Here is a 26664-nt window from a genome sequence, read left to right as displayed (position 1 = left end):
TAACTTTATCAATTTAAGAACACATCTTTGATGGCAAACATTCTTATCAAGTTTCAACTTCTGCACTTTTGTTTTTGCTAGAGGACAGGAAAAGGAGATAACTGTTTGCTTGAGAAAACCACCAAGGGATGTGCACCTTTATAGACGCTCCTTTGAACTTTGTTCAGTAGAAATTAACATGTCTTGAAAGAGGCCTCACAAGGACTTATTTCTTTTTTTTTTAAAAGTTGTGTGTTAACCGCAGAAAAGGTAAAATCACTCACCACACTGTTATTATTTCATACCTTACAGTTACGTCTGTGAAGCTTTTAAATTGGGGATTTTGCAGTAGGTGGGCAGGATCTTAGAACTGTGAATAGGGTGGATCCAAATACAGCTTCTGGAGAGCTGGGGTGAAGTCACGAGACATATAAACCCAACAACTTTAATGTTTCTACATCCACCAGAAGAACTTAACAATTATTTTCAAACCAATAGCTGGTCAAATCGAAGCAACAGTCTCACTTTACATTTTCCATTACCTTGAATTGCTTTCAGTCTCATTTTATGAAGGGCATCTTTTCCCACCAAAATGGCATCACAAACATTGAGCCACATTTAAGTAAAGACAATAGTCAATTGCACATTTTATGAAAGGTTCAATTGTGTACCAAGTGAACAAAACACATGCTGCCTCCATTTAGAAGATTTAATTTGAAAACAAGTTAAAAAAAAGTATGAGTAGCTTGGACCCAGGGGGCACTGTAGAAATCAGGATTTGTACAAACTGGTAGAGAGATGACACAAGTGTTCTGGCTGGGCACACACAGAGTCAAAACAATTTATTGCTTGTAAGTGAACAGGTTTCTGTAAGGAATCTCTGTCTTAACCTTGGTAACTTGACACAATCATCAAGGTCTTCCTCAGAGAAAATTGCATGTGGTGCATGAACCCCAATACTAAAATTACATATATAGTTTGGAAATAAGTCAAAATTCCTAAACCAGCTTAAAGTAAAGGGTAATGATTAAAATGACACCAACATGAAGAAATGGTACATGTTGTGAATTTACAAGAAGTATCTAGAAATTGTCTACAGCTACTAGAGGCCTTTTTGAATCTATTTATACACTTTGCCATGGCAGTTTGTTCTGTGTAATACAAGGAGACAATGATTCCCCTGTGGGAAGCCCTCAGCCTCATTGGCATGAAGAATCAACATGCACCCACAAAAAAATAGCAGAATTTGCTGTTGTCTTGTTTACAGTACAACAATTGTATTGTGGGTGTTCCAGTGGTGGACGGCGCAGTGAGAGTGACATATGTGAATAAATTGCATACTGAGTGGGATTCGTCAGCAGATACAAAACAAAGAGCGCTGTAGACTGATTCACAATATTATTTCTAGTTTTGACTCATTTTTAGAGTACTGTTTAAGCACATAACGATGAATGGCAGTCTAGGGGCCTCCTTATGATGTCAGTCATACAGCATTCTGACCGAATCGGTCTCGGAATGGTTTCCGACTGAATTGGATTTGGGGAGTCCGACCGACCGATTACGATGGTTCCGAACATCGTTCGGTCGGACTCCCATTGACTTCAATGGGAGCCTGTGTTCCGACCAAATATACAGGCTCCCATTGAAGAAAGGGGTTGGTGGGGAAAATTGTGCACCCTGTAGCAGGCAACCCATGGTGCCTGCCACACGGTGGTTGGTTGCAACGAGGGGACCGATGGGTACCCCACGGGCCCCATTTGGAGGGCCCTGGGTGAAGGGGGCCCTGCTACCGGCCCTCAAAGTCAGATTCAGACATCCGATCTGTGTCGGAACAACCAATTCAGAAAGGTTATCCCAATCCAACATCGTAATACATTGGTTGGAAACATGGTCCATAGGCCTGTATGAATCGGCTCCAAACGACTCGGTTTCTCCGAATGCCATTGGGAACCGAGTCGGAAAGTCCGAATTCTTTCCGACTATCGCAATCAGTTGGTCAGATGGCTTTTCGAATCACTCGGAATGACTGGTTTCCAGGCAGATTCGGCCGGCCCGAATGCCACTTTGAGCCTTTCCGACCGACATCGTAATTGGCCCCTAAATGTCATGAATATCGATGTTTCAACTCCTATAGTCTACATTAGGAGGGTCATAATCAGAAGTAGTTGGTAGCACCTCATCAGTTATTTGAAAATGGTGAATGTAGTGGCCAGCAAGTCCTAAAATCCAGGATGTATATCCTCCTTTGTGGATAAACAAAACATTTAACCAAATCAATGTGCTTCAACACCAAACCACAGTCTTCTGACCGGTGCTAGATTCCCTGCCTCTCTCTTTATCAAATCAATAGTATACACAATTTATTCACATATGTCACATTAACTGTGTCATCCACTGAATCGCTGAGCTGTAAAAAATGACAATTATAAATTCTACAATAATGATATTACACGTGCATGATGATTGTTTATGCCAAGGGAGCTCAGTCTAAAGGCTTCCTCTGAGGGAACCACTGTCTCCTTGTACTAATTATTACTGTGGTTCCTAGGAATATAGGTTTTTCTCATTTATTGACTCTTGAGTTTGTTTGATGTAACACTGGATTTACATTTACATTTACTTGTGACAATTTACACACTTTAAATGTAGACTCACTAAAATGTTTGCGTACATTTGTGGCTTTATCGGGATTTACATGTCATAGGCTCCCTATATTTTTTCTCCAGCAGGACTATATTTGTCCTGGTTGTCAAATCCTTTACCATGCAGCTCTGTGTAGTATGCGGATGTCTGAACAGTTTTCACACCAGTATATTTAGCACCGACGGTACTTGCAAACTTGAGTGTCAAAATCACTAGAGTTTGCGAATGCCCAGAAAGTTAGGGCTTTGAAGGTGTTTATTACCTTACATCAAACACCCACTTGCAGTTCAATTGAGAACATCAATGAATCTGCCTCTGGCCCTAATCTTTTCCATCTGTGGGAGGAAGTGTTTGCAGATCCTGAGTGCATGAGAAATTAGCTGGCCATTATGCTCTCAAACTACATTTCTGATAGACTATATATATATATATGTGAGTACTGGATCCAAAAAATGAACACATTAAAATCTCTTAGTGAAATGAGAATGATGGAAAAAGCAACACAGACATAGCAAACTCGACTCAGGCCCCTCAGACCCAACATTCAAGGCAAGTTTGCATTTATTTGATGGATGTCACAGCCCAAACACCCCCCTGAAGTTACTTCTTTGCCAGAGATCCTTGGTGAATAAGGGCAAGGTTTATATTCAGGAGAATTGATAAGATCTCTTTAGAGGTAGATCATATCTCAGACAGAATGGCTGATAGCCACCAACCAGATAATGCTAGCCACAACATCAAGCGCTTTACTTCTATAGAAATTGTGGAACAATGACATTTACAAAATACAAGCAAATTATTATTATTTGTTTTAGGTATTGTTGGGTAGACTATTGTTGAGTATTTCAGTAATGAGGAAAACGTACTTATTTTTTAAATGAAATAATGTGGAAGAATGTACCCAAAGGAAATTGATACCCATACTGAAGAAAACTCGAGTTTGGAAATTAGTTTAATTATTAACAGGGGTGTTAAGGTTATGATGAGATAGATCATGGTTAGTGCGATGGAGTCTATTAGAACCATTATCTCGGTATGGTTTGCACAGAACCCCTTTGGAAAAAGTCTGGGTTTTTTACTATTTGGACCTCCACAATGTGAAGAGTGGAATCTTGCACATGGTGAATAGTACTTTTGATAGTTACTCATATTCCTTTCATTTTATCCCTTTCTAGTTACTCAGTAAAATAAAGCAAGTGCACTTTTCTCAAGTGGACAGACCTTTTTATTTTGAAGAAAATGGAGACTCCATAAATGGATATGACCTGATAAACTGGCAGTTGGTAAATGGCTTTGTAGACCTTACGATCGTTGGGGAGTATAGTTTGTTGGAGAAGAATGTGGTGTTTCTTGGCAGACCTATTCTATGGAACACAGAGAATAACCAAGTAAGTATAACAAAGTTATTGGCATCTCTATGTTCACATGCAGGTCACATATTCTATTTGAATATTAAGTGAAGGGTGAAAGAGTGAGAGCTGTGTTAGGCTAAGTCCTAGATGTTAATACTGCATAGATAAGATCTTAGTGGCAAAATTAAGGTGACAAGATAGTCTGCTATTATTCAAAATGGTGAACATAAATTTGTTTTCAAAGTAGTGACAGGCTTGAATAGTCATTATTTTAGGGAAATCGGATGAAAATCTATTTTACTTGTAGCAACACACAGTTCCCACTAATCCCTAGTATAAATTTGTAGTCAGTTTCAGGAACGTTGTTAATTTTTGTCTGGAGGATTCGCACTCTTTTTTTCTGTTCATACGTGTAACCTGGGGGCAGAGAAATTGAATAAACCAATGCAAATACCATATCCTAATTCATAAAATAAGCTGTTCACAATGGTGGAAAACCATAAATGCAATAGAATTTCCACTATCATAAATTTGATGGTGGGAACATAAGTGTTCCATGGGAGAAGCAAGGTAGTGGCAAATGGATATGTGGTACAAACCTACATTTATAATTCTCTGGATATTCAAAAACATTTTTAATGAGTTTGTCTACACATTTTACATCCCTAAACATTTTAAACATATTGAATTGTGTGCAAGTAAAGTAGAACAAATCCATAAATGCTTCCTAGCTTGCAACAGTTAGAATAATCAATGTCCCTGTGCAGAATGCAAGTTAACCCTTATCAGTAACCATATTCAAGCAGACTAGTGGAGGACAATCTGACAGTTTAAGCGTTGCATGAGTATCTAAGATTTACCGAGATTTAGGTGTGCATGGGTATTGATTTTTATACCTTCCCATCAAAGCTGAAATCTAATGAAATCATAGGGGTTAACATGTGATAGGTAGATTTATGACTTTTCAAAACATCTTTGGAAATCAAGTGATTTAACCAATCCCTATAAAGAACAAACTACAATGGGTTTGCCTATATAGCGCATTCACTAGCACGTATCTGAGGGATGCTTCAACAAGCCATGTGTGCACCTTAGTTTAACTGAGGTATGCAAGTGACTAGATGAACAAATGCAAATGTGAATTTACACTCATAAAACTATTTACTAATTCGTAATATTACACCAATATTATATAATATTACCTTCTACTCTCCCAGTAAGGGAAAAGGTGTTGCAGTTCCATAGAAAATCAGTGGATACCCATAGACTTCTTCAAGCCACATTCCCTCCTGCCAGCAGCAGGAGTAATCAGTTTCAAGATCTGGAAAAGGGTGAGAAAAGCCCTAAAATTGCTGTGGGTTTCAGAGTACGGGATGAATAGTAGTTGGCAAGTGCATTTCCATTTGGTAAGGCATTTTTGCATGACAAAGCATTCCCATCTAAATGTATCTGCTTTTGAGAAAAGGTAGAATTCCAGGGGTATTTCTGAGAAACTGAAACAGCAGCAGCTTCCTTGACCACTCGTGGATTTTTTTGTGATTACAAAAAAGTCTGAAATTTGTTCTAGATAAGGGTGTAAACCTAGAGGAGTATATTCTGAATTTTTTTTTTTTAATTTGGCTGACGATGTATAACATACAAATTCTTTAGATGGCATCTAAATATAGGGAGAGTAATTGAGCCTGAAATTAACAAAAAGAGCCTATTTTACAGCCCGATTCACAAAAATCCTGGCTTGAATCTTGGAAATTAAAGTTCATATCCAAGATTCACATTAAAATGTTACAAATCTACACCCATAGTAGTACTCCTATGATTTCAGGCAGATTTTCTTCTTTTGGAAATTGATTGATGTTTCTTGTAGTACTCTTGCACAGCTGCGCCTGGTACAGGTTTCCAGACAGGCTTACTGCTTGGAATATCATCTAACATTTTCCAGGGGCTCTCATTTCCCCAATGGCATTCCCTTTTTCTGTCCTTTTTTCCAACCCATGACAATATTTTCCCCCACTTTAAGACCCTTCGCCCCAAGCTTCCTCAACATTTAGAGTTGATCTTTTACCCTTCCCAACAGGAAAACAGAGTTATTCCACCTCTTGGGAAAGAGTTGGCTTAGAGTTTGGTGAATGTCAGCGAACACACAGGTTTATGAACATTCACAAATTTTCAAGGCAAACCAGGCCTTTATCAACCCTCTATCCGTCCTTTGGGTTGGTTTTACTTTGTAGATTTACCCGCACTACAGACAGAAAAATCAATATTAGTAAAGCAATTCACCACAAGAATTCTTTTATGAAATCTTAATAGGTGTAAATAAAGACATTTGTAAATCTATGCTTTGTTTACTGCAAAAATGAGTTTGTGAAATGGGCCCACAGTCTAATGTTTATGATTTGTTAATGTTTAACTTTATTATAAATTACAAAGGTCTGCAAATACCCACAAATCTGTGAGCTTGAGGGTTTACACTAACATTTGCGGTAGGATCCATTTTACAACACTCAAATCTTCCCCCATGATCAGGTTCGCTCACATGCAAATGCAACTACACTAGGAAAATTTCCACAAGGACAATACCTCGCTGTTGCCATATGGTCTTATATATGCTGTCCTTTGCATTTATTAGTTTTACTTAGCTATGCAAATAGCTTTGTGTATTGGGCTCTCAAGAATAGATCAACAATTAATTTAAAGAGCCTGAAGGTTCCAACATATTGTAATTTTAAATCAACCTGCTGACGTTGCTATAATGGATCATAGTCTCCTACTGAAGCAATAATCTGCCACTGGAATGTCCACTGAGCACATATAACGTGAGTTTAAAAGTGCCTGTCATATTTGCCCTATGGTGTGAAATTTGAGGTTTATTATGAAGACAGTCCTGGTTCCTCCTCCTCATTCAGAAGGCATGGGACTGCTGAATTTCTGGAGGTGGTGCCTCAGCTGGTTGCACTATTGGAAAGCTTTCTCTTGGCAACCCCTCTACCAGAGGACTTCCAAAACACAGTAGTTGAGATATCACCCTTCCTAAGAGTTGTGGAATCCAAGTGATTTTCTTTTTCAGGGTCTCCCATGCAAGGCATGGTGGACTCCGTCAGGGTAAAAAAACACAGTAGCTCTGATATGAAGGGAAAAAACTCCCTGTGTGTCAGGCATTGCTTGTTTCAAGTTTCAAGTTTATTTTATTATGATAAGGAACTCTTTATGAGGTCCACATAAAACAACATATACATACAAAACCAAAAAATACATAATATAATAATCCATCACAATTACTCAAGCTTAATACAGGTCCAAAAAACATTTTAAAAAGTTGTACAGTTTAAAAACAAACATTTCATTAGGTGGATTAATCAAGGCTGCCTTAAATGAAGAGGCAGATAATATGTTGAGTTGTAAGCAAATTGGTCTCAACCATCTACGCCTGCAAGACATCAGTGCAGGACAAACAAACATGACATGATCTAAGTCCTGATCATACAATTGACAAAGATCACAGCATGCCGAATGACCATACCAGCTGGCATGTAGAGCTTTCAGGGGAAGCAAATTATGTCTTACTAAGTACACAAGGCGTCTAACGCCATGAGAGATGTTCCAAGACATATACAATTGAGCTTTTCGCAGGGTATAAGAATCAATAACAGGTGAACCACCTTTTTTCGCTAAACAGAAGTCTCTATCCTGACGAAACCCCAATTCCCAAGAGGCTGACTTCAGAACAGTTTTTAATTGATGAGAGGATAATAAAAATAAAGTCCCCTCATCCAATTTTAATTGCAGCACGGCAAATCTGAAGTTTTTTACAATCAGGGAGAAATCATTAAAAGATCCTAATAATTCATTTTTTATAAGATCTCTTAGGGTATTAGGTTCACCTTTAGATAAAGCTACTACCCAACGTATTATACTTGCCAGACCTTGAACCCAACTGCTACGTAAGCCCAATTCCTGTCTCAATGAAGCAGTCGAATTTGCTGTACCTACAGACATTAAACTGCGTAAAATTTTCCCTTCCGCAGAGTTTAAAAAATTCCACTTTTTTACATCAATTAACTCAATTCCGTACAACAGGGAGGCCGGAACTTTCGCTCTGAAAACATCTAAAAGAATAGAAAAATGCCTTCTACCTGTGGCTTTATACAGGGAAATTAAACTCTTTCCCTGAGAAATAGCCTTCCGGGAGTTATTATCAATGTGTAATTTGTCACTTAAATTAGAAGTGACAATTTTACCTAGGAAGGTGTAAAATTTCACACATTCCAGTTTTTTCCCCCCCACAACCCATGGATAATTAAGGCATTTAGGCTTCTTTCTACCGGAAAAGCAAATCACCTTGCTTTTTGCCGTATTTATTGATAAGAAATGACTTTCCGCAAATTCAAAGAGTGCTTGCAGCCGATTGTTCAGGCCCCTTGGGGTGAGATCCAAAATCAAGATGTCGTCTGCATACATAAGGCATGCAATTGGAACACCACCCAAGGAAGGGGCAATACCGGCGCAAGCAGAAAGTGTGACGGGTAAATCAACTGTATATAAAGAAAATAACAATGGAGCCAAAAGGCAACCTTGCTTCAACCCATTGGAAGTGGGAATTAATTTAGATACACCACGTTCACCTCCAAGTAGAACTCTGCACCAGGTGTCAGAGTAAAGGGCACGAATTAACTTGATCAGGGATGGGGGCATACCTAAGTTAAATAACTTTCTCCACAGCAAAATTCTGTCTACTTTATCAAAAGCGGTGGAGAAGTCAATAAAGGCGCCATATACCTGACCACCACGGATTTTCACATATTTTTCAGTAATAACTTGCAATGCAGTCAGGTTATCTAAAGTTCCATGATTTTGTCTGAAACCTGTTTGCTCCATGGGAAGAATTTCATGTTCAGATACCCATTGATTCATTAGGATAAGCACACATTTTGCGAAAACCTTACCAATGGCATCAAGCAAGGCGATTTGACGATAATTTTGCGGTAGATCTCTTGGCCCTTTCTTATATAAAGGGACAATAATACTTCCTTTCCAGGAGGGGGGGACTATTCCACTAGAAAAACAAAATTTAAACACTGGAAAGAGTATTTTACTCCAAAGTTCACTCTGGTGTTTTAATACTGAAATAGGGATTTTATCAGGACCCATCGCACCAGAGGAACGCATATTCTTAATTGCATACTCAATTTCCCTTTCCGTTGGACAGTCAAGTATATGTGAGACATTTTCCGAATCAGCATTAAAAACTTGAGAATTATTGTTACTGTACAACTTCTCGATATAATGAACCCACACCTGTTCCTCAATGGCAATAGGCGTAGGACTGGCTCTGGTACCACAACCTTTGCCAATTAAGGACCAGAAAGTCTTGGGTTGGCCATTATACGAAGCTTCCCTCAGTTGAATCCAGAGGGCATCTTCCTTAAAACGTTTTAAACGGGCCTTAAGTCTAACTCTTCTTCTCTTTAAGATAAACAATTTAGACTTAGCTTCTTGGGTAAAGGATAAAAATTGTCCCCTTACCACTTTGTTTATTTCTCTATTTATAGCACGTAGAGGATGAGGGACTGCGAAGGATTGTTTCACACCTGGTTTCTTTTTTGCGCTAGCAGTTACAGAATCTAAAAAATTAATAAAACTCAACAACTCTCTCCCTTCCCAGTGGGGTAAATTCTCAATAGCAAAATACAAAAGAGGCACCACATTTTCAACAGTACAAGTGTTCCAAAAACATTTCCCAGAACTGGAATCAAAATTCACAAAATCTGTATCCAGACTCCACGGATCCACTTTCTGAAGATTAACGGAGACAGAAAGCATCAATGCATTATGGTCACTAAGAATAGACTCAATGACCTTCATATCCTTTAGTAGGTGAAAACCGGCATAGTCTACCATGATAAAATCAATAATAGATTTTCCCTTATTAGATTTATGAGTATAAGCTGCCGGGGTGTCAGAAGGAAGCCTCCCGTTTACTATTAAGCATCCAACTTTAAGTAAACCATCCAAAATAAGTTTACCTCTTTTGTTAGTTTTAATTTTAGAGGGAAACTGGGCAGGTGGTATATTCAAAGACTCTTCCAATTGAATATTTCTAAACAACTCCGACCCACAGTTAGATATATTACAATTTAAGTCCCCAAACATTAACACATGCGGAGTTGGGGAGACATCCAACACTTTAGTTAAAAAGGTGAACAAAGTTTTTAAACCAACATTAAAACTACAATTGGGGGGAATATAAATATTAACCACAATCAACAATCTATTAGGGCAATCCTCAAAAACCTCTTTTAGGGTTATTGCTTGAAACAGTTTCCCTGGATCTAGATAGTGTGAATAGTTCCATTGCAATCTATTAGATAACAAGCATGCTAACCCTCCCTTAGCATGGCCTCTTCTAGTGCTGGTTGCGCTGTATTCCAAAACAAAATAGTCTTTTTCCAAAGCTAATCTTCCTTCAACCCAGGTTTCTTGCAAACAGATTATGTCTGCCTTTTGAGAATGCAGGAAACCAAATTTCTCCTTATAATCCTTGAATCCTGCAGTGTTCCATGAGATAAATTTCAGCTCTCTGTTAAAAATTGGAAGGCTTTAGCAAATGAGGTATGAATCATACCAAATCAGTGGAGCCCTCTATATGCCAGCACCTAAGCTGCTATCCCTTCTGTATGTAGATCCCTATGTACTTGCTAGGGTTAAGTGTGCACACTGAATCGCACCCACTGATACAATGCCAGTCCAAACGGACCTTACAATCTTAGATCAAAAGCACAGGTGCACCACACTTTGAGAAAATAGGGAAGATAATAATATGATTCATTCCCAACGTAAATGTAATTTTGAAAAAAGTCATTTTTTATTTACAACACTCATAATTGATCTCTTTCATTAAAAAACAGTGGAATATAAATACAGTCTGTTCTTGTCAATACAGCCGACGCGTTTCGTCCTTGAAGCGGACTTCTTCAGGGCATATGATAGGTAGCACTAGACCTTAAGTCTTTTACTGCACTGAAAGGAGCACTGGTGGTGCAAGGGTGACCGTGGTTGGAATCCCCAAATTCTTATTAGAATATAGACTATAAGTGGGAATAAAATTCTTATGCGGTCATCATAAAGTGTAAATGAAGGATGATCGTGTTGATCCTTCCAGAATTATTCAAGTATATTCTTGATATTCGCAAGAAGGTGCAGTTTTCACAGTCCAAATTCGGCTGTAGCAGGCTCCCGACGGTCTCGATAATAACGGCTGACGCTGACTAGGTAGTGTCGAGGAAGGCTGTTTAGAACAGGGAGCGGATTTACTCGCTAGAACTCCAGGTAACCAACTCCATTTAGATTGGTCATCCTTCCCTGTCTGCCTAATGGGAGCGTTTTTGTATGAGACTAGCCTTTCATTCCTAGCCACACAAATTTTTAGGTCCTCTGATCTGAGGTTAGACCAATCCGACAACAGCACACCCGTATTAGAGGGAAGTGATAGTGAGGAATTGGCAAGAAACCCTTGAGTACATTTTTCCCCAAAGTGTGGCATAACATCTATCCCTCTAACTTGGAATTCCTCTGCCCACTGAAGAACAAGATTTAATACAACTTTCGAATAGAATTTCACCCTTGTTGATCTTATTGGTTTCCCCACGAAGGAGTTAAAGAGAGATACAATATCTAAATCGGACGTTTGAATTAATTTCAAACTTTCGATCTCTTTAAAACAGATCAATAGGGCAGATCTATTTAAAATTAAATCTGGTTCAAATAAGGGAGAAAAATCGAGATATAAAGTATCCACACTTATTTTTTCTTTTGGGAGAATAACTGACGTTGAAGATGGGACCTGAAAGGTTCTTGCTGAGGGATTTAAGGAAGAAGAGGACGGGATGACCGATGAAGTATTAACCTTAGAAGTATTAACCTTAGAACTAACATTACAATAAACTGAGAAAGGATTAGCGGAAGGCTGGAAAACCTTGGGGAAGAGAGGGTTGGTAGAGCTTATAGAACCCAGACCAGAGGCAGGGGCGACTTCTTTAGGCGAGACAACTCTAACTTCAACATGAGGGGTAGGAGACTGCTCCACCTGCGGGGAATCTTCTGCACTTAATTCAGCATTCTTATCAAAAAGAAGTTTCCTCTGTCTTTTTTTAGCGAATCTTCGAATGGGTCTCCTCTTCTTCATTCTAATCTTTTTGTGTTTCAGGGGACTCACTTTTCCCATCAATCCCGTATTTACTTTAGAGATCTCCTCTTCTTTAATTGGTGGCAAGGAGAATATCGGAAAAAGAGATGGAGTTTCAGATTTAGGAATGAGAGGAGATGTTGCTATTACCTCTATCTTGTCAGTCATTAGGGCTATACAATTAGCGCCAGCCGAAACCACTTTGGCAGGATTGGGGACAGCTGGAAGAACTGCATGTTTCTTTTCCCTTTGACCTTCTGTCAAAGGAGAAGATTGAGCTGAATCCAAAACTGCCGAAGCGGAAGGAGCGCTTATTTTTGGGGGCATCAACAGAGAGACCGATGGTATGGGAAGATCTAACGCTAACTCATTTTTACTTAGCAGAAGTACTTGCAAAATTTGCGTTACAGTGTCAAAAATACATTCCGAACCTCCCACAAATTTTTCGAGTAAACTCAAAATCGAAGAAAGAATTGATTCCAGAGAGGACAAAGAATTAGAAATTAGCCTCCCATTAATGTTTGGAGACCCCTCAGTTAAATTGTTCAACACTGGACCTGAACATGATGTAAAATTTAATTGAGTAAGGGAAAAATCAAGTTTATTAGAAGGTGTGCTTCTTAGAGGACCGGTATTCGAAATAGTTATTGCTTCCTCTAAAGGCACATCATTAGGGTTCCCATGTAACGTTCCCACCCGCGCCCTATGTGCTGTTAAATCAATGTCAGGCAGTGTAAAATCGTTCCCTACTACAGGGGATTTAACTAACGCGGCAGACAAAAGATCAGTATTCACTGATACTTTAGGAACATTCATTGTTGCAACTTGGGAGGGGACAATTTTATCCGATTTTGAGGACATATTACCCGAAGGTTCCGGGGGAGCATTCTGTTTCAGAGGTGCATTGTTTAACGCCGAAGGCGAGTCCCTTAGTACTTTGGGGCTAACTAAAATAGGCAAAGATTGACTAGCAACCAAGCTCAAACTAGAGGAAACATCGATGACCCCATTAACAGGCACCAAATCGTTAGACCCAGGGATTTCAATCGGGGACTGCAGATCAATGGATTTATCTTTCCCTTTGTCCCAAAAATTGAAAAGCTGACATTGACCTTTCAATTGCATGGAAGTTGCAATTTTGTTCCGAAGGGGGTTAGATTTGGTTTTAGACCCAGATCTCCCTACAAGCACTCGCCCAGAGCGCAGTTTTTTAGCCGTCATGAGACTGTATTTGACGGGAAGTAAAAAATCAATTAATAACAATTGTAGAATAAAAAAAACTAAAAAACTTACAATACAATAAAATCTATAAAACAGTGTCACACGAATTTAATACCGGAGAACCAAGGGAGGGGGCCCAGCCCAGCCTTCTTCAGCCTCTGACGGCCTCAGACGGCCTCAGACGGTCCCGCCCTTGTCCCGGGCTTCTCCCGGCGAGCTCCCGCGCGCTCCCGCGTTGCGGTGTCACAAGGGAGGTTTATAGCCGCGCTGAGGCGGGGGAGGAGCCAGCAGGGAGAGCGGGTCAGCTGCTGGTGATGCCGAGGGTCAGGCGCTCCTGGGACTTGAAGTCCTCGCTTGACCACGCTCGCAGCCCTGCACACACCGCCGCCACAGAGGCTCAATCAGGAGTAACAGTTCACAGTCACAGCGCCCTTCCAGCAGCGCTAATTAAAGAACCAGATGCGAAGCGGGACCCGCGAAGCGGGTTCCGCGAGGAGTAGATAAAAGGAAGAGCCGCTCCAGCGTGCTCGCAGTTCAAAGCTCCCTCTTCAGTCTACACAGAAGACAGGTAAGGAAACCAACAAAGAAACTGACGCGCTGGTTTTAGCCGCGCTGAGGCGGGGGAGGAGCCAGCAGGGAGAGCGGGTCAGCTGCTGGTGATGCCGAGGGTCAGGCGCTCCTGGGACTTGAAGTCCTCGCTTGACCACGCTCGCAGCCCTGCACACACCGCCGCCACAGAGGCTCAATCAGGAGTAACAGTTCACAGTCACAGCGCCCTTCCAGCAGCGCTAATTAAAGAACCAGATGCGAAGCGGGACCCGCGAAGCGGGTTCCGCGAGGAGTAGATGAAAGGAAGAGCCGCTCCAGCGTGCTCGCAGTCCAAAGCTCCCTCTTCAGTCTACACAGAAGACAGGTAAGGAAAAATGGACGCACTAGTAACGCATGGCCCAGGGAATCTTGGCAGCTACTTACGATTGATGATCATGATCTCTTACGCTCAATTACAAAAATATAATAAATGTGCAAGTTGACTGTGAAATTCCGTTCCTTGTGCCATCACTATTGTGTTCTCGTCCCTATCTGCTATCACTCCTAGACCACCAATTTTTGGTATTCATCCGACAACAATTTAATTAAACCACCAGCACTGCGAGTCGGAGCCGAAATACTCACAATCGCATTTCCGCTTCCAGTCTCTCTAGCTCAAACTCATTGCTTGTTTGATTTTATAAAGCTAAGTCCCTCTGACGGAGCTCACCGAGTGGACTGCAAAAACATGGTGACCAGCTCAGCAGTTACACTATCACTATGCGGCCCACCTGGTCAGGCATATATCTAACTGCTTCAGACTTCAATAGTCTACAAATTCAGAAGGAGGGCAAATCTTGTGGTTTAAAAATAAGAGTCCATTATATAGTGACCAGAAGAACCCTATCTTGTCTTCCCATGGTTACATCTTATTTAAGGGCTTGCATTGCCTTGCATTGCCTTGCATCGCCTCGCGTGACACAAGGGCAACATAAGCCCTTGATTAATCTGGCCTATTGAATTTATAGTTGCCTAACTGTATCTTAAACTGGAGTCACTTAGTAAGGAACTTATAAAGGGACTATTTGAGTCTTATGGCAATCATCTTGGACGCGGACGCATTTAATGTAGCTGTATTGTGGCACTTGTGTTAAACGTTACCCTGCCTAGCGTTAGCTGATGACGCTCGCTTCTCTATGCAATTTATTTGATTGTCACTTCTTATGTGTGCACTGAAACCTTTTTTAAAAAACTTTTAATCATTTTACAGAAATTTGCATCTCATGAGGAATTACCTGAGTCCTTCTCTCTTCACCGCTCCAACCCTTCCGGTTGCTCCCCGGTCCACCACGGGTCCCAATAACGATTGAGTGGAGGGAGGCTACTTCCAGTTTTTGCAAAGGTTGGTGGTCTAGTCCCCTCCTCTCCTCACCACATAAAAGCTAATGCAGAGCGTAGCGTGCAGCGGACGCACGCAGTGGGCTCGCCAGCAAGCCCGTCTGCACCCGTCCGTGCCAGACCGGGCCCAGCGCTCAGAACTCCTGGGTCACACCCTCCAGCCCCCTTTCCATACTCCAGGGAAAAACTGCTCCACATTAGGGACACCTCCAACTTAATCTGCACTCACCCCATCCCCATGGAGACACTTAAAGAGAAATGCCCACACTGTCTATACAAACTCCCCCAATGCTAAGTAGCTTGCCACCTACAGGGAACCAATTCAACATGGCTCTGTTGAATTGCAGATCCTTACCCAAACATGCCATGGAAATCTCTATATTGCTACATGACACAGGAATAGACGCTCTGTTCGTTTACAGAGACCTGGTTGTCACTTAGTTCAGACCCTGATGTTGTTCAAGTACTCCTCCCAGGCTACCTGATCCAGCGCTTAGACAGAACAGGCAGCAAAGGTGGAGGGATCGCTATTGTCTACAAAGACCATTTAGTTTGCCGCATTCTAGATAGCCCCCTGTCAGATTGTGAAAACTCCCTATTCTCTATCCAATTCACCCCCTCACTCACTTTTGCTGGCATCCTCCTTTACCGCCCACCAGGAGCACAGGGACAATTCTGTAGCTCAATACGTGAATCTGTCCTAAACCTAGCCAGCGCATTGCCCAACTTTAATCTTCTTGGGGATTTCAACCTGCACTTTGATAAGCCTTCAGATAAAGTGGCTGCTGACCTTGCCCAGGATCTTGCAGCCTACCAGCTGCATATGAAGAATCACCTCGCCACTCATACGAAGGGCCATCTTCTCGACCCTATCTTCTCACGCATAGCAGAATTAGAAGGAATGGAGCCTATCCCCCTCCCTTGGTCAGACCACTTCCTTGTCCCTTTCTCATGGCATCCAGCCTCCACGCGCACTCATCTACTGGCATCCCGCACCCAAGCTCGCCACTGGCCCAAGCTTAGCGTTGAGGATTGGACTCGTGAATTGGAACTGACCTCACCCACACATGACCCCGACCCCTCAATTGCCAACAGAAAGTTCTGCACATGGATTGAAAACTCACTAGATGTAGTACTCCCCAGAAAAACCAGTCTGCAAAAAACCGGACCCAATAAATCTCCCTGGTTCACCCCCAACCTCCGCAAACTGAAACAGCAATGCAAAACATTAGAACGAGCATGGGGGAAAGACTTGTAAGGAGAGAAAAAATTATCTTACAGAACATCCATTATCTCCTACAAAGCAGTACTTAAAGCAGCACAGCCTACTACGAGGAAAAAATTCAAACATCCTCCAACTCTTCTAAAGAAATATTCCGGATCGCAAAAAAACTCTTGTGAATTCCCGACCCCCCCTGCCCCCGACCCGACCGGCCATCGTTGTGAGGAATTGGCAGGTTTCTTCTCCACCAAAATCAAAAATATCCTTAACCTCCTCCCACCTTTTAAAAATGATCAATTTCCTGAGCTCCTCGAATTGGAACCTCAGAATAACACCATTCACCTAGAAGCATACGCTCCACTCTCTGAGGAACTCCTCCCTCACATCCTAGACTCAATTAAGAGTGGTTCCCCGAGCGACCCTGCCCCTTTCAATATTCTGAAGCTAGCAATGCCCACAATTATCACTCCTATCGCTAATTTAATCAATGCCGCTCTAGCTTCAGGTATAGTCCCCCAGGACTGAAAAATCACCATGGTGTGGGCACTATTAAATAAAAACCACCTAGATCCCACGGAGCTGGGCAACTATCGCCCCAGTTCCTTACTCCCTGGAATTAGCAAGGTCGCAGAAAAATACGTAAACCACTTACTTTCCGCGCACCTCGAAACCTTTAACCTGCTTCACTCCTCCCAGACCGGCTTTCGTCCCAGCCAGGGCACTGAGACTGCACTGATAGTGGTGGTGGAGGAGTCAAGAAAGATTCTTGATGCCGGAGGATCCTCAGCCATCATCCTCCTGTACCTAAGTGCAGCCTTTGACACGGTGAACCACCTTATCCTGATACACCGTCTCAAAAAAGTGGGAGTGACAGGCAAGGCCCTGTCCTGGTTGGAATCGTTCCTGGAAGAAAGATTCTTTCAGGTATTTGAAGGCAACACCCGGTCCCAACCAGTACCACTCCAATGCGGGGTCCCCCAGGGCTCCTCTTTGAGCCCTACCCTTTTTAATGTGTACATGTCTCCACTAGCACAGATAGTTGCCCCTTTTGGAATCCAACTGGTCACCTACGCAGACGATACCCAGCTCATTGGGACCTTGAACCAAGAAGAGCAGTCTCCCACAAACCTCTGTTCATGTCTCAAAGAAGTCGCCAGCTGGATGAGCTCCTCCCACCTCAAACTTAACGGTGACAAGACCGAGCTCATGCTGTTGGGCAACCAAGCAAGTTTTAACTCCAACAATCTGTGGCCACCGTGCATGGGGCCTGCACCATCGCCTAAACAGGAAATAAAGAGCCTGGGCATTTGGCTCGACCATGATCTAACCTTTAGAACACAAGCTAGGAAAGCTGCCGCCACCTGCTCTGGTATTCTCCGTACCGCACGGAAAGTATTCCCTCCTTTACCTGTCCACTCCAGAAAGCTCTTAGCTCAAGTGCTCATTCTCCCTAGGCTGGACTACAGCAATGCCCATTACTGGGCACGCCCAACTCAGTTATCTCCAAACTACAGGTGGTCCAAAACTCGGCAGCAAGGCTCCTCATGGGCACTAATAACAACTGCTCAGCCAAGCCTGCCCTGATGACACTCTACTGGCTCCCGATACAAGAAAGAATACACTTCAAATCCCTTTGTATCGCACACAAAAGCCTTCATGGTAAAGGTCCCCCCATCATCAAAAACCTAATTAAGCCTTACAAAGCCACCAGAAGTCTCCGCTCAGACCAACTCCATCTAGCGGAAGTCCCCAGAATTAAGAGGGCCCGGTCAGGGGGTCGCCTTCTTTCCTACAACACCTCGAGACTCTGGAGTTCCCTCCCTCTCTCCATTCGCAAGGAAGCCAATTACCTGACATTTCACAAACAACTGAAGACATGGCTATTGCCATAAATCCACCTGCTCCTCGACGCTCATCCGCAGCGCTGGGATGCCTCCGGGTAGCCATGAGCTATATAAGAATATTTTCATTCATTCATTCATTCATTATTGAGCAGTCTGTTTTGGGCATTAGTGCGGAGATTAAACTGTGTACACAGAACCAGCCTGATAACGGTGTGCAAGATGCTCCTTCCTCAATTACGGCCATAGTTCACTCTGACTTAAGCAATAGGGAACTTGACTGGGGGTCTGTTTGGGTGCAAGTTGATGTTGGACAACCATGTGGTGGGACTGTGTAAAATTCAGCTCATAGACGATATGGCTGAAAGACACAATTCTCATCACATGCCTTTCAAGAGATGCAACTAAACTTGAATTTCCCTTCAGATGTTTCAGTTGCTACCTGTAAAGGGCTCTGTTGCCCCTGGTTCAGACCATCCTACTACTCCAAGATCAGGGGCTACCATCAATCTACCCCCTGAGGCTACTTCTTATGTGGTTGATTTAGGAAATTCTCCATCACTGAAGCCCAACATATCATTAAGTTATACGCAGCTTAAAAATAAGGTTACACGTAGATAGAGTCACATTCCACTCTGGTATCCAATACCTATGATTGTATAAACATTGTAAGAAGGGTGAGCAGGCTTGGGAAGGACCCCAAAAAATGTGTTAGTGATTGTGTGGTGACAAATTTCAACAAGCTTGGAACAGCGGCCTGTGTCCTGGCTTGTCCAAGGAAAGTAGACCTTTATCTATATTAGCGCTTCCATTGGGCTAGTTCTATAGGCCTGAAGTGGTGTGTCCAGCATTTTGGCTGTCATCAAATTATGCAAGAAATTGTTCCTAACAGAGGCACCGCTGAGGCTTTCCCATGGAGTAATCTAATAGATATGCGTCTTTGAGCTCCCTGGATCAGTGTAACTGACTCAAACCACAAGAATCGTCTAGTGAAGGCAATCAGGTTTTAGCCACCCCTAGCTCTGAAGGTCAGTCTGGAATTGGATTACAGAGTCTTATACTTATAAGTCGAAACATTGCAAGTCTTGCGGCCAAGATTAGAACTTGAACTGGTTAAATCTTATTATGAATTATAGTGTAATTTGTCTACAGGAGACATGGGCTGTATCAAATTTTTTCGTTTTGGAAGGGTATAAATCCTTCATTGTTCCGGCATTTGAGTCAAGGTGGGGCAGGGCTAGAGGAGGTTCGGTTTTTGTTTTTCTAGCCATTAAGGACACGATTAAGGAGCTTCCTACAGGTTTTTCCTCCTTACAGGCACTATGCATTTCTCTCACTGGAGCTCCAAAATTAACACTGTTGGATTTTAAGAATGCCATCACTCCCTCTCATAAATTGCCTAATCTTATTACCTTGGGCTCCTTTATCAGAAAGCTTGAGGGGGTGAATAATGCTGATGCCAATGTTATCTTGGTAGGGGACTTTAGCATTCATTTGTGTGCGAATCACCAGATAGCATCAAGGAAAACTGAAAAAGTTAAGTCTTTAAAGGGCTTACATAGGGAACACACCTCTGTAGGAGATTTGCTAAATGTCATTATAAACCAGTTTACTCTTGTTTATTCTCACAATAAAATGGTCTTCTCTGATACATCTTGTGCTCCCCCAATGTTTACTGGTAGGGGCTGTGCGTCTATAATAGATTTTGTTTTTGATTCAGCCTCCTTATTTCTGAAGATCAGTGATATACATTTTCTGTAGAGACCATTTAGTGATCATAACCCAGTTTGCCTCTTTTTATAGACTAGTTGCAGACAGTCATAATGGAAACACAAGAGCACAATAATGAGTTGGCAATGGTTAATCAGGGTAGAAGGTTTAGGTGGACACAGGTAGCTCCTAAGAGTCTCAAAAGGATACTGTTTTATAGCTGTGTAAATGAGTTCTGTATTTGTTTAAATATAAAATCCACCGCAGAGAGATTTTAGGGGCTTTTGCAAGAATTTCCCAGGAAGCTTCTGATCTTTTTAGCTTGCCACTTGCATCTAAGGCCAAGTCTGTACCTAAATGGCTTGATAGTGGATGTTCTCAGGCACTTAGAAGTTTGAAGAGAGCTTTGAAAGCCCAGCCCGGAAATTCTGCATGTATAGTAGCTTGCTGAATTAATTACAAGCTTCAACTAAGCAGGTGTGGGAATGCTATTAGAAATGTAGCTTGGGACAACGTGCTTCAGGGTACTTGTCTGAGGAATAGCTCTATATTCTCCAGCATTATTAACAAGCTTGGTTTTGCTCCAGATGATGCTGGGTCACTATGCCATCACATTGCCCCTGACAGATGGGTTTTTTCATTTGGAATGAACAAACAACTGTGAGTGCCACCACCATTGATTATGAGACCAGGCAAACAATGGAGGGGCAATTTAATTTGATAATCACCTAAGAAGAAGTGAAAGGTGCATACTAGGTTTATCTAAGAATAAGTCTCCTGGACCTGATAGGATCCCTCCTGATCTGTATATAAGTGACATTGAAATTTGGACCCCGGTATTAAATCAGATAATAAATGCTATGGTAGGGGAAAAATCTCCCCTCTCCTAGGCTACTTCTATTATAGTCCCAGCTTTTAAAAAGGGAGACGAGAACAATACCCAATATTATAGACCATTGTCTTTAATTGATTTGGTCATAATGGTCTTCGGGCGGGTTCTTTTAGACAGATTGGCCATCTGGGCAGACAAGAATAATATATTATCAGATCTGCAATATGTATTCAGGCCTGGTTGGTCTACTATTGGTCAATATCTGGATCTGTATATGGTTACGAACAAATACACAGTAGTCCGTTCTGGCCCTGTCCATATGGCCTTTAAGGACCTTGCATCAGTTTTTCATAGAGTGAATCACGATAAATTGTGGAGAATCCTTCTTACCTTGGGGGTGGATCGGGATATTGTCTATTTTTTTAGGGATCTCCTTGCTAACACAGTGACGACAGTCCAATACACAAATGACACTAACTGTACTCACCCATTTATGGGGGGTCCAACAAGGGTGCATCCGAACCCCTTTTTAGGTTGAGCCTAGTGGCAGCGCGCATGCGCTGCTCCCTCTGCAAGACTGCTGTAGTAGAGTATGAGAGAGAAGACGTGCCCACTCTCCGTCCATATTTTTCATTGGCTTTGTTTCCATCCTTAGTACGGCCTTGTCTTCATTTGTAACCTTCCATTGTTACTGGCCCCTTTACTTTGGTTGTTACACAGGACCTGTTATGTAGTCTGTAAGCACTATTTAATTTATTGAGTTTCTCTTACTGCAGGCCGGACATGCGCTGCTTCAGCTGAAACCGCTTGTGTTTTTGTAAGCAGCACGGCTGCCCCCGTAACACAGGCGCCTGCTTTCAATCACTTTAACTGGCATTATGTCATGTCAACCCCCCAAGTAAAATGGATTTATAAATGATTAGCGAATTAAGTCATGTCAATTCCAAATAGCACATAATCGTGTACTAATGGGCTCTAAGCTGACAACAGCACATCTGTGTTACATGTCATCTGCACTACGCCACCTGACAGTTTGCTTTCAAAAGCCTGTTTTATTAACAATAACAACACTCCCACCCCCAATACCAACCCCATACCACCACCACCAATAGCACCGCCACCAATAGCACCACCACTACCAACACCACCACCAATACCACCACCGCCAATACCAATATCACCACCATCTATACTAATCCACCACCACCAATACATCCAGCAATACCACCATCACAAATCCAATCACTAATACCACCACCACTACCACCAATACCACCACCACCAATAACACCACCACCAATCCAATCCAATACCACCCCCACTAATACCAATACCACTGCCAATACCAATACCACCACTACCAATACTACCCCCCAATACCACTACCAAAACCACAACCAAAACCACCACCACCAATACCAATACCACCACCACCAATCCCACCACCACCAATACCAATACCACCACCGCCAATACCAATACCAATACCGCCACCACCAAAACCCCCACCAATAACACAAATACAACCTCCAATACCGATACCATCCCCACCAATACCAACCACCACCAATACCACCACCTTCAAAAACACCAACACCACCACCAATACCACTAACACAAATACAACCACCAATAACAATACCACCACCCCAATACCACCATTGCCACCACTACCAATACCTCCACCACCAATACCACCACACCAATACCACTGCCAATCCCAATACTACCACCAATACTACAACCAATACCACCACCACCAATGCCACCACCCCAATACCACCACAACTAATACCACTAATACCACCACGAATACTACCACCACCAATACCACCACCAATTCCACCAATATCACCAATATCACCACCACCATTACCACCACCAATACCACCACCACCACAAACAGTAACACCAATACCACCACCACCAATACCACCAGTACCACCAATACCACCACCACCAATACCACCACCAATTCCAATACCACCACCAATACCAATACCACCACCAATAGCAATACCACCACCAATACCAATACCACCACCACCAATACCAATACCAATACCACCACCAATACCAATACCAGCACCACCACCATACCACCACCACCAATGCCACTACCACCACCAATACCACCACCAATACCAATACCACCACCACCAATACCAATACTGCTACCAATACCACCACCACTAATACTACCACCACCAATGCCACCAATGGCACCACCACCAGCAATACCACCACTACCAATACCATTACCACCAATACCAATACCAATACCACCACCTCAGTGCCTCTCACTCACTAGTAATAGCAGGGGCACCTCAACTGGCCAAAGCTGCAGCTGAGACCATCCCTCCCTCCCTCCATACCTGCCATAAAGCCAGGGCCCTACTACAGCTGGAGTGTTTTTTATCAGGTCTAAGATAGCAATGACATTACGCAATGCCATAATGCACAGTCAGGAGAGGGCAGGAAAAAGACCCCTCGCTCTTCCTCCTGAGCCGTGACAGTGTAATCAGAGAGCGAAAGGTGTTGGAGCGCTTTGTTAGTGTTTATAGCTAGGATCATATGTAATTCTCCCTTCACACCTTGCGACTGTGTAATTTACAACACTTACCCATCTTCTTCACTGCACTATTTATCACTACTTTGAAGACGTCGCAGGCCGGTCTCTTCCTCTGATATTTACAATTTAGCAAGCGGTCGAAAAGGCCCTTTATTGCAATGCATTAGGTCTCGCATTTGCGAGAGTTTAAGCTATGAGCGTGGTAAATGATAATGCCTTTTATATATGTTTTAAAACCCAAAACATAAATAAAAGGCTTTGTCATTTACAATGCCAGTAGCTCAAACTCACGTGAATGTGAGACCTATTGCATTGCAAATGCTTGTTTATTTACCTCAAGTATAAATAGGTTGGAACAGGTGCTAGTAGCAACTAAAGGAGATAGCTCTCTTATGGGAACATGCTCTTTGCATGTACTGCTCTATGCGGATAATTCTGTCTTGTTGGCTAGGACTGCGAGGGGTTTGCAAACCCTTTTGGATGCATTAGTGGCATTCATGGATGAGTTGAACCTTGCAGTCAGTTTCAATAAAACTCTTTTAAGAGTGGCAGTACCTCATTCAACAAAGTCTACAATCTTCCAAATGGGGGCCCACACCTTAAAAAAGGTCAAGGCATTTCCCTATTTGGGATTTTTCTGTGACTCTGAACAGTGATGAAAATTCCTGTTGGAAGGAAAGAAAATGAGTTTACTAGGGCCAACGCAGCAGTGTTTAGTTTTGCTTAAAGATTAGGTCAAAGACCATTAAAAGCATTAATACAGGTATATCAGGATAAATGTGTTTCTGAAATCCCCTGTGACTGTGATATATGGGGGTATGTCAAACTTAAACAGCTACAAACCATTGAAAACACATTTTAGGCACTTATTATGTGTTACTTAAAGTATTCCTTTATGTATGGTTCATGAGGAACTGGATGTGAGTTATCTTACAGATATCTTGGCCCTTCCGCCCCTCCTCTGTTGGGCTAATATATGCTCTTTGCATTCCATGGCTCAAATGTATGAAGGAGTCCTTCCGGAGCTTTGGTAAGACAGAGTTATTTACTATCTCTGGAGTCTGATTGAAGGCAGGTCATAAACGGGTGAAAGAACATTTCCTAGGGAAAAGGTTCCAGGACAGAGAACAGGAGGAACTACTACAGTTTGAAGTTTCATTTTGCTGCAAATAGTCCAAACAATGGAGCCCTATATTACTTCTGTGATCAATAGTCCTCATCATTTTCTGCTTACTACATTTAGCTATAAACTTCCCCATTTCTTGTTAGTGACCCCAAGAGGATGGACTGAGATAGACTTATTGGGTCCTTGTGGCTGCCACCATGTGTCTCCACAAGATGTGATGCACTTTATATTGTTTTGTAGATTTTATGTTGAACCAAGGAAAGTTTATATTGTTCGTAAATTCACTCAAGTTCTATCTGCTTTAATGTTTTTACAATCATTACTTGATGATTTTATTGCTTTCAATGTCACTAGCACTTTAAAAGCTGCTTTGAGATTGAGGTGTGCCCGGGGAAATTGACTGTAACTGTGCTTTTACAATTGTATTTTTAATGGTGTATCTTATTTTGCTTTTGTCTTGGTTAATATTTGTCATATCTGATTATAGCATATTTAATTTTGACTGTTGGAACAAACTCAGGGTTGGTAATTGTTTTTCTAAAGAATTGTAAATAGTGTATTGAAGATGTACGCTATTTAATTATTTTTATTGGTACTAATGTATTTATTATTGTGCTTGTATGGTTTTCACTGAAAAAGAGTAAAGCTTTGAAACCTGACTTACCAAGCCATTATAAAATATGTGACAAAACATGAAGAAAATTAGGCCTAAATAGTGTACTTAATACATCAAATGCTTAGGGCATATTTTAGCATGACTGTCTGATAAATGTAATTGTAAATCGGACAGACACGCCATACTAAAGTACTGCAATTTAATTGTCATCAAGCCAGTGTGCATGTGCATGTAGCATTTCTCTACCCGGCTATTGTGCCCAATTGGGTGGAGAGAAAATGGACAAGCTCCCAATCTTTTTCTGAGCACTGAGTTAGGCCGCTCAAACCAATCACAACGCTGCTGTCATGCTGGTGACAGCGATACCAAAGGGGATGATGGATGGAGCGTTTGAGCAAATCAAACACCCACCCCCAGTCAACTGATCTGCGAATAATCCATCATCATTCTATAGCTCACTCCACCACCCCAGTTCAGACATGGCCATATGCAAATCTGTCTGACCCTTTGCCTCATGGAAACAGTCCAGCCCGAACTGCCAAGCCATGTCTTCCCTGGACCGGAAACAAGCATCCTGGGACCGGTTTCGGGTTCATAACCCTCATCAGCCAGGCTATCTTGAATCCAGGGGCAAAGTGAGCAAGGGACCCACGTCTGGGCATACCCTGCCAACTTAGGGCGAACAAGCATAAACGTATTGGGCCTCAAATTAATTTTTACTACAGAATCCATTTTCCCAGAACAACCTCAGCTACTATTTCCTGTTCACTTTAGGTTCACTGATGCATCTTGTTCTGTACTCAAAGGGACTAGAATATTTAGGCGATGAACTAATATCATAGGAGGACCTGGAATAAGAAAATATTTAGCATTTATTTATTACCAGACTTGTTCAGGCAGAAACTGTTCAGGTCAAATGAATTTGGAAACAGATAAATTGACCACAACAAATTAATAAAGCAGAAGCAGCAGAATAGTGATCTCAGTAGGTATCTTTATTGCATCTAAAGAAAGTTTCCTGCCAAATTGCATGTCGACTTATAGAATTTTAATAAGCATTATTAAAGCTGTAAGAATCAAGTTTAAAGGGAAATTGTTGCTCCACGGATGGAGACTGTATCATGAGAAATGAGTCTTTTAAAGTAAATAACCCTCATACAAACCCTACAGGTGTAACTTCAGAAATTGCCAGGGCTGGAGTGGCCGTAGCGGGCACCGGGCATTTTCCAAGTGGGCCAGAAGGGTAGGGGGCGGTTTTAGACTAGTGTAGGGCGTTTTTGGTACAGGGTGTCGGTTTTGCAGCAGTGCTACAATATCGGCCCACTGTACCAAAAGCAGCAGCAGTGTTTCCAACAAGCAACCCTCCCCTACCCCGCCCCCCAACCCCGCCCGCTGCTGGTCAGAATTAATTGCCAGGGCCGTTTGAGTTCCCAGTTCGGCCCTGG

At 42.2% G+C, this 26664-nt stretch overlaps 1 protein-coding gene across 2 annotated transcripts in view; it reads left to right on the top strand.

Annotated features, from left to right (window-relative positions):
* LOC146817843 (G protein-coupled receptor family C group 6 member A-like) overlaps window positions 1-26664 on the top strand; it is a 77185-nt gene that overhangs the window by 32020 nt on the left and 18501 nt on the right. Inside the window, exon 4 of one of the 2 annotated variants that reach the window (XM_085609252.1) lies at window positions 3798-4010. The exons of the other annotated variant lie outside the window; for it this stretch is intronic. Within the exon in view, the coding sequence (XP_085465378.1) occupies window positions 3798-4010 (213 nt within the window). The remainder of the gene's footprint in view (window positions 1-3797; window positions 4011-26664) is intronic. 2 annotated transcript variants of the gene reach the window in all.

The sequence above is a fragment of the Triturus cristatus genome, chromosome 6 (assembly GCF_964204655.1).
Source record: "Triturus cristatus chromosome 6, aTriCri1.1, whole genome shotgun sequence".
Lineage (NCBI taxonomy): Eukaryota > Metazoa > Chordata > Amphibia > Caudata > Salamandridae > Triturus > Triturus cristatus.
The sequence above is the reverse complement of the archived record's forward strand: the minus strand, read 5'-3'. Positions and strand labels throughout refer to the sequence as shown.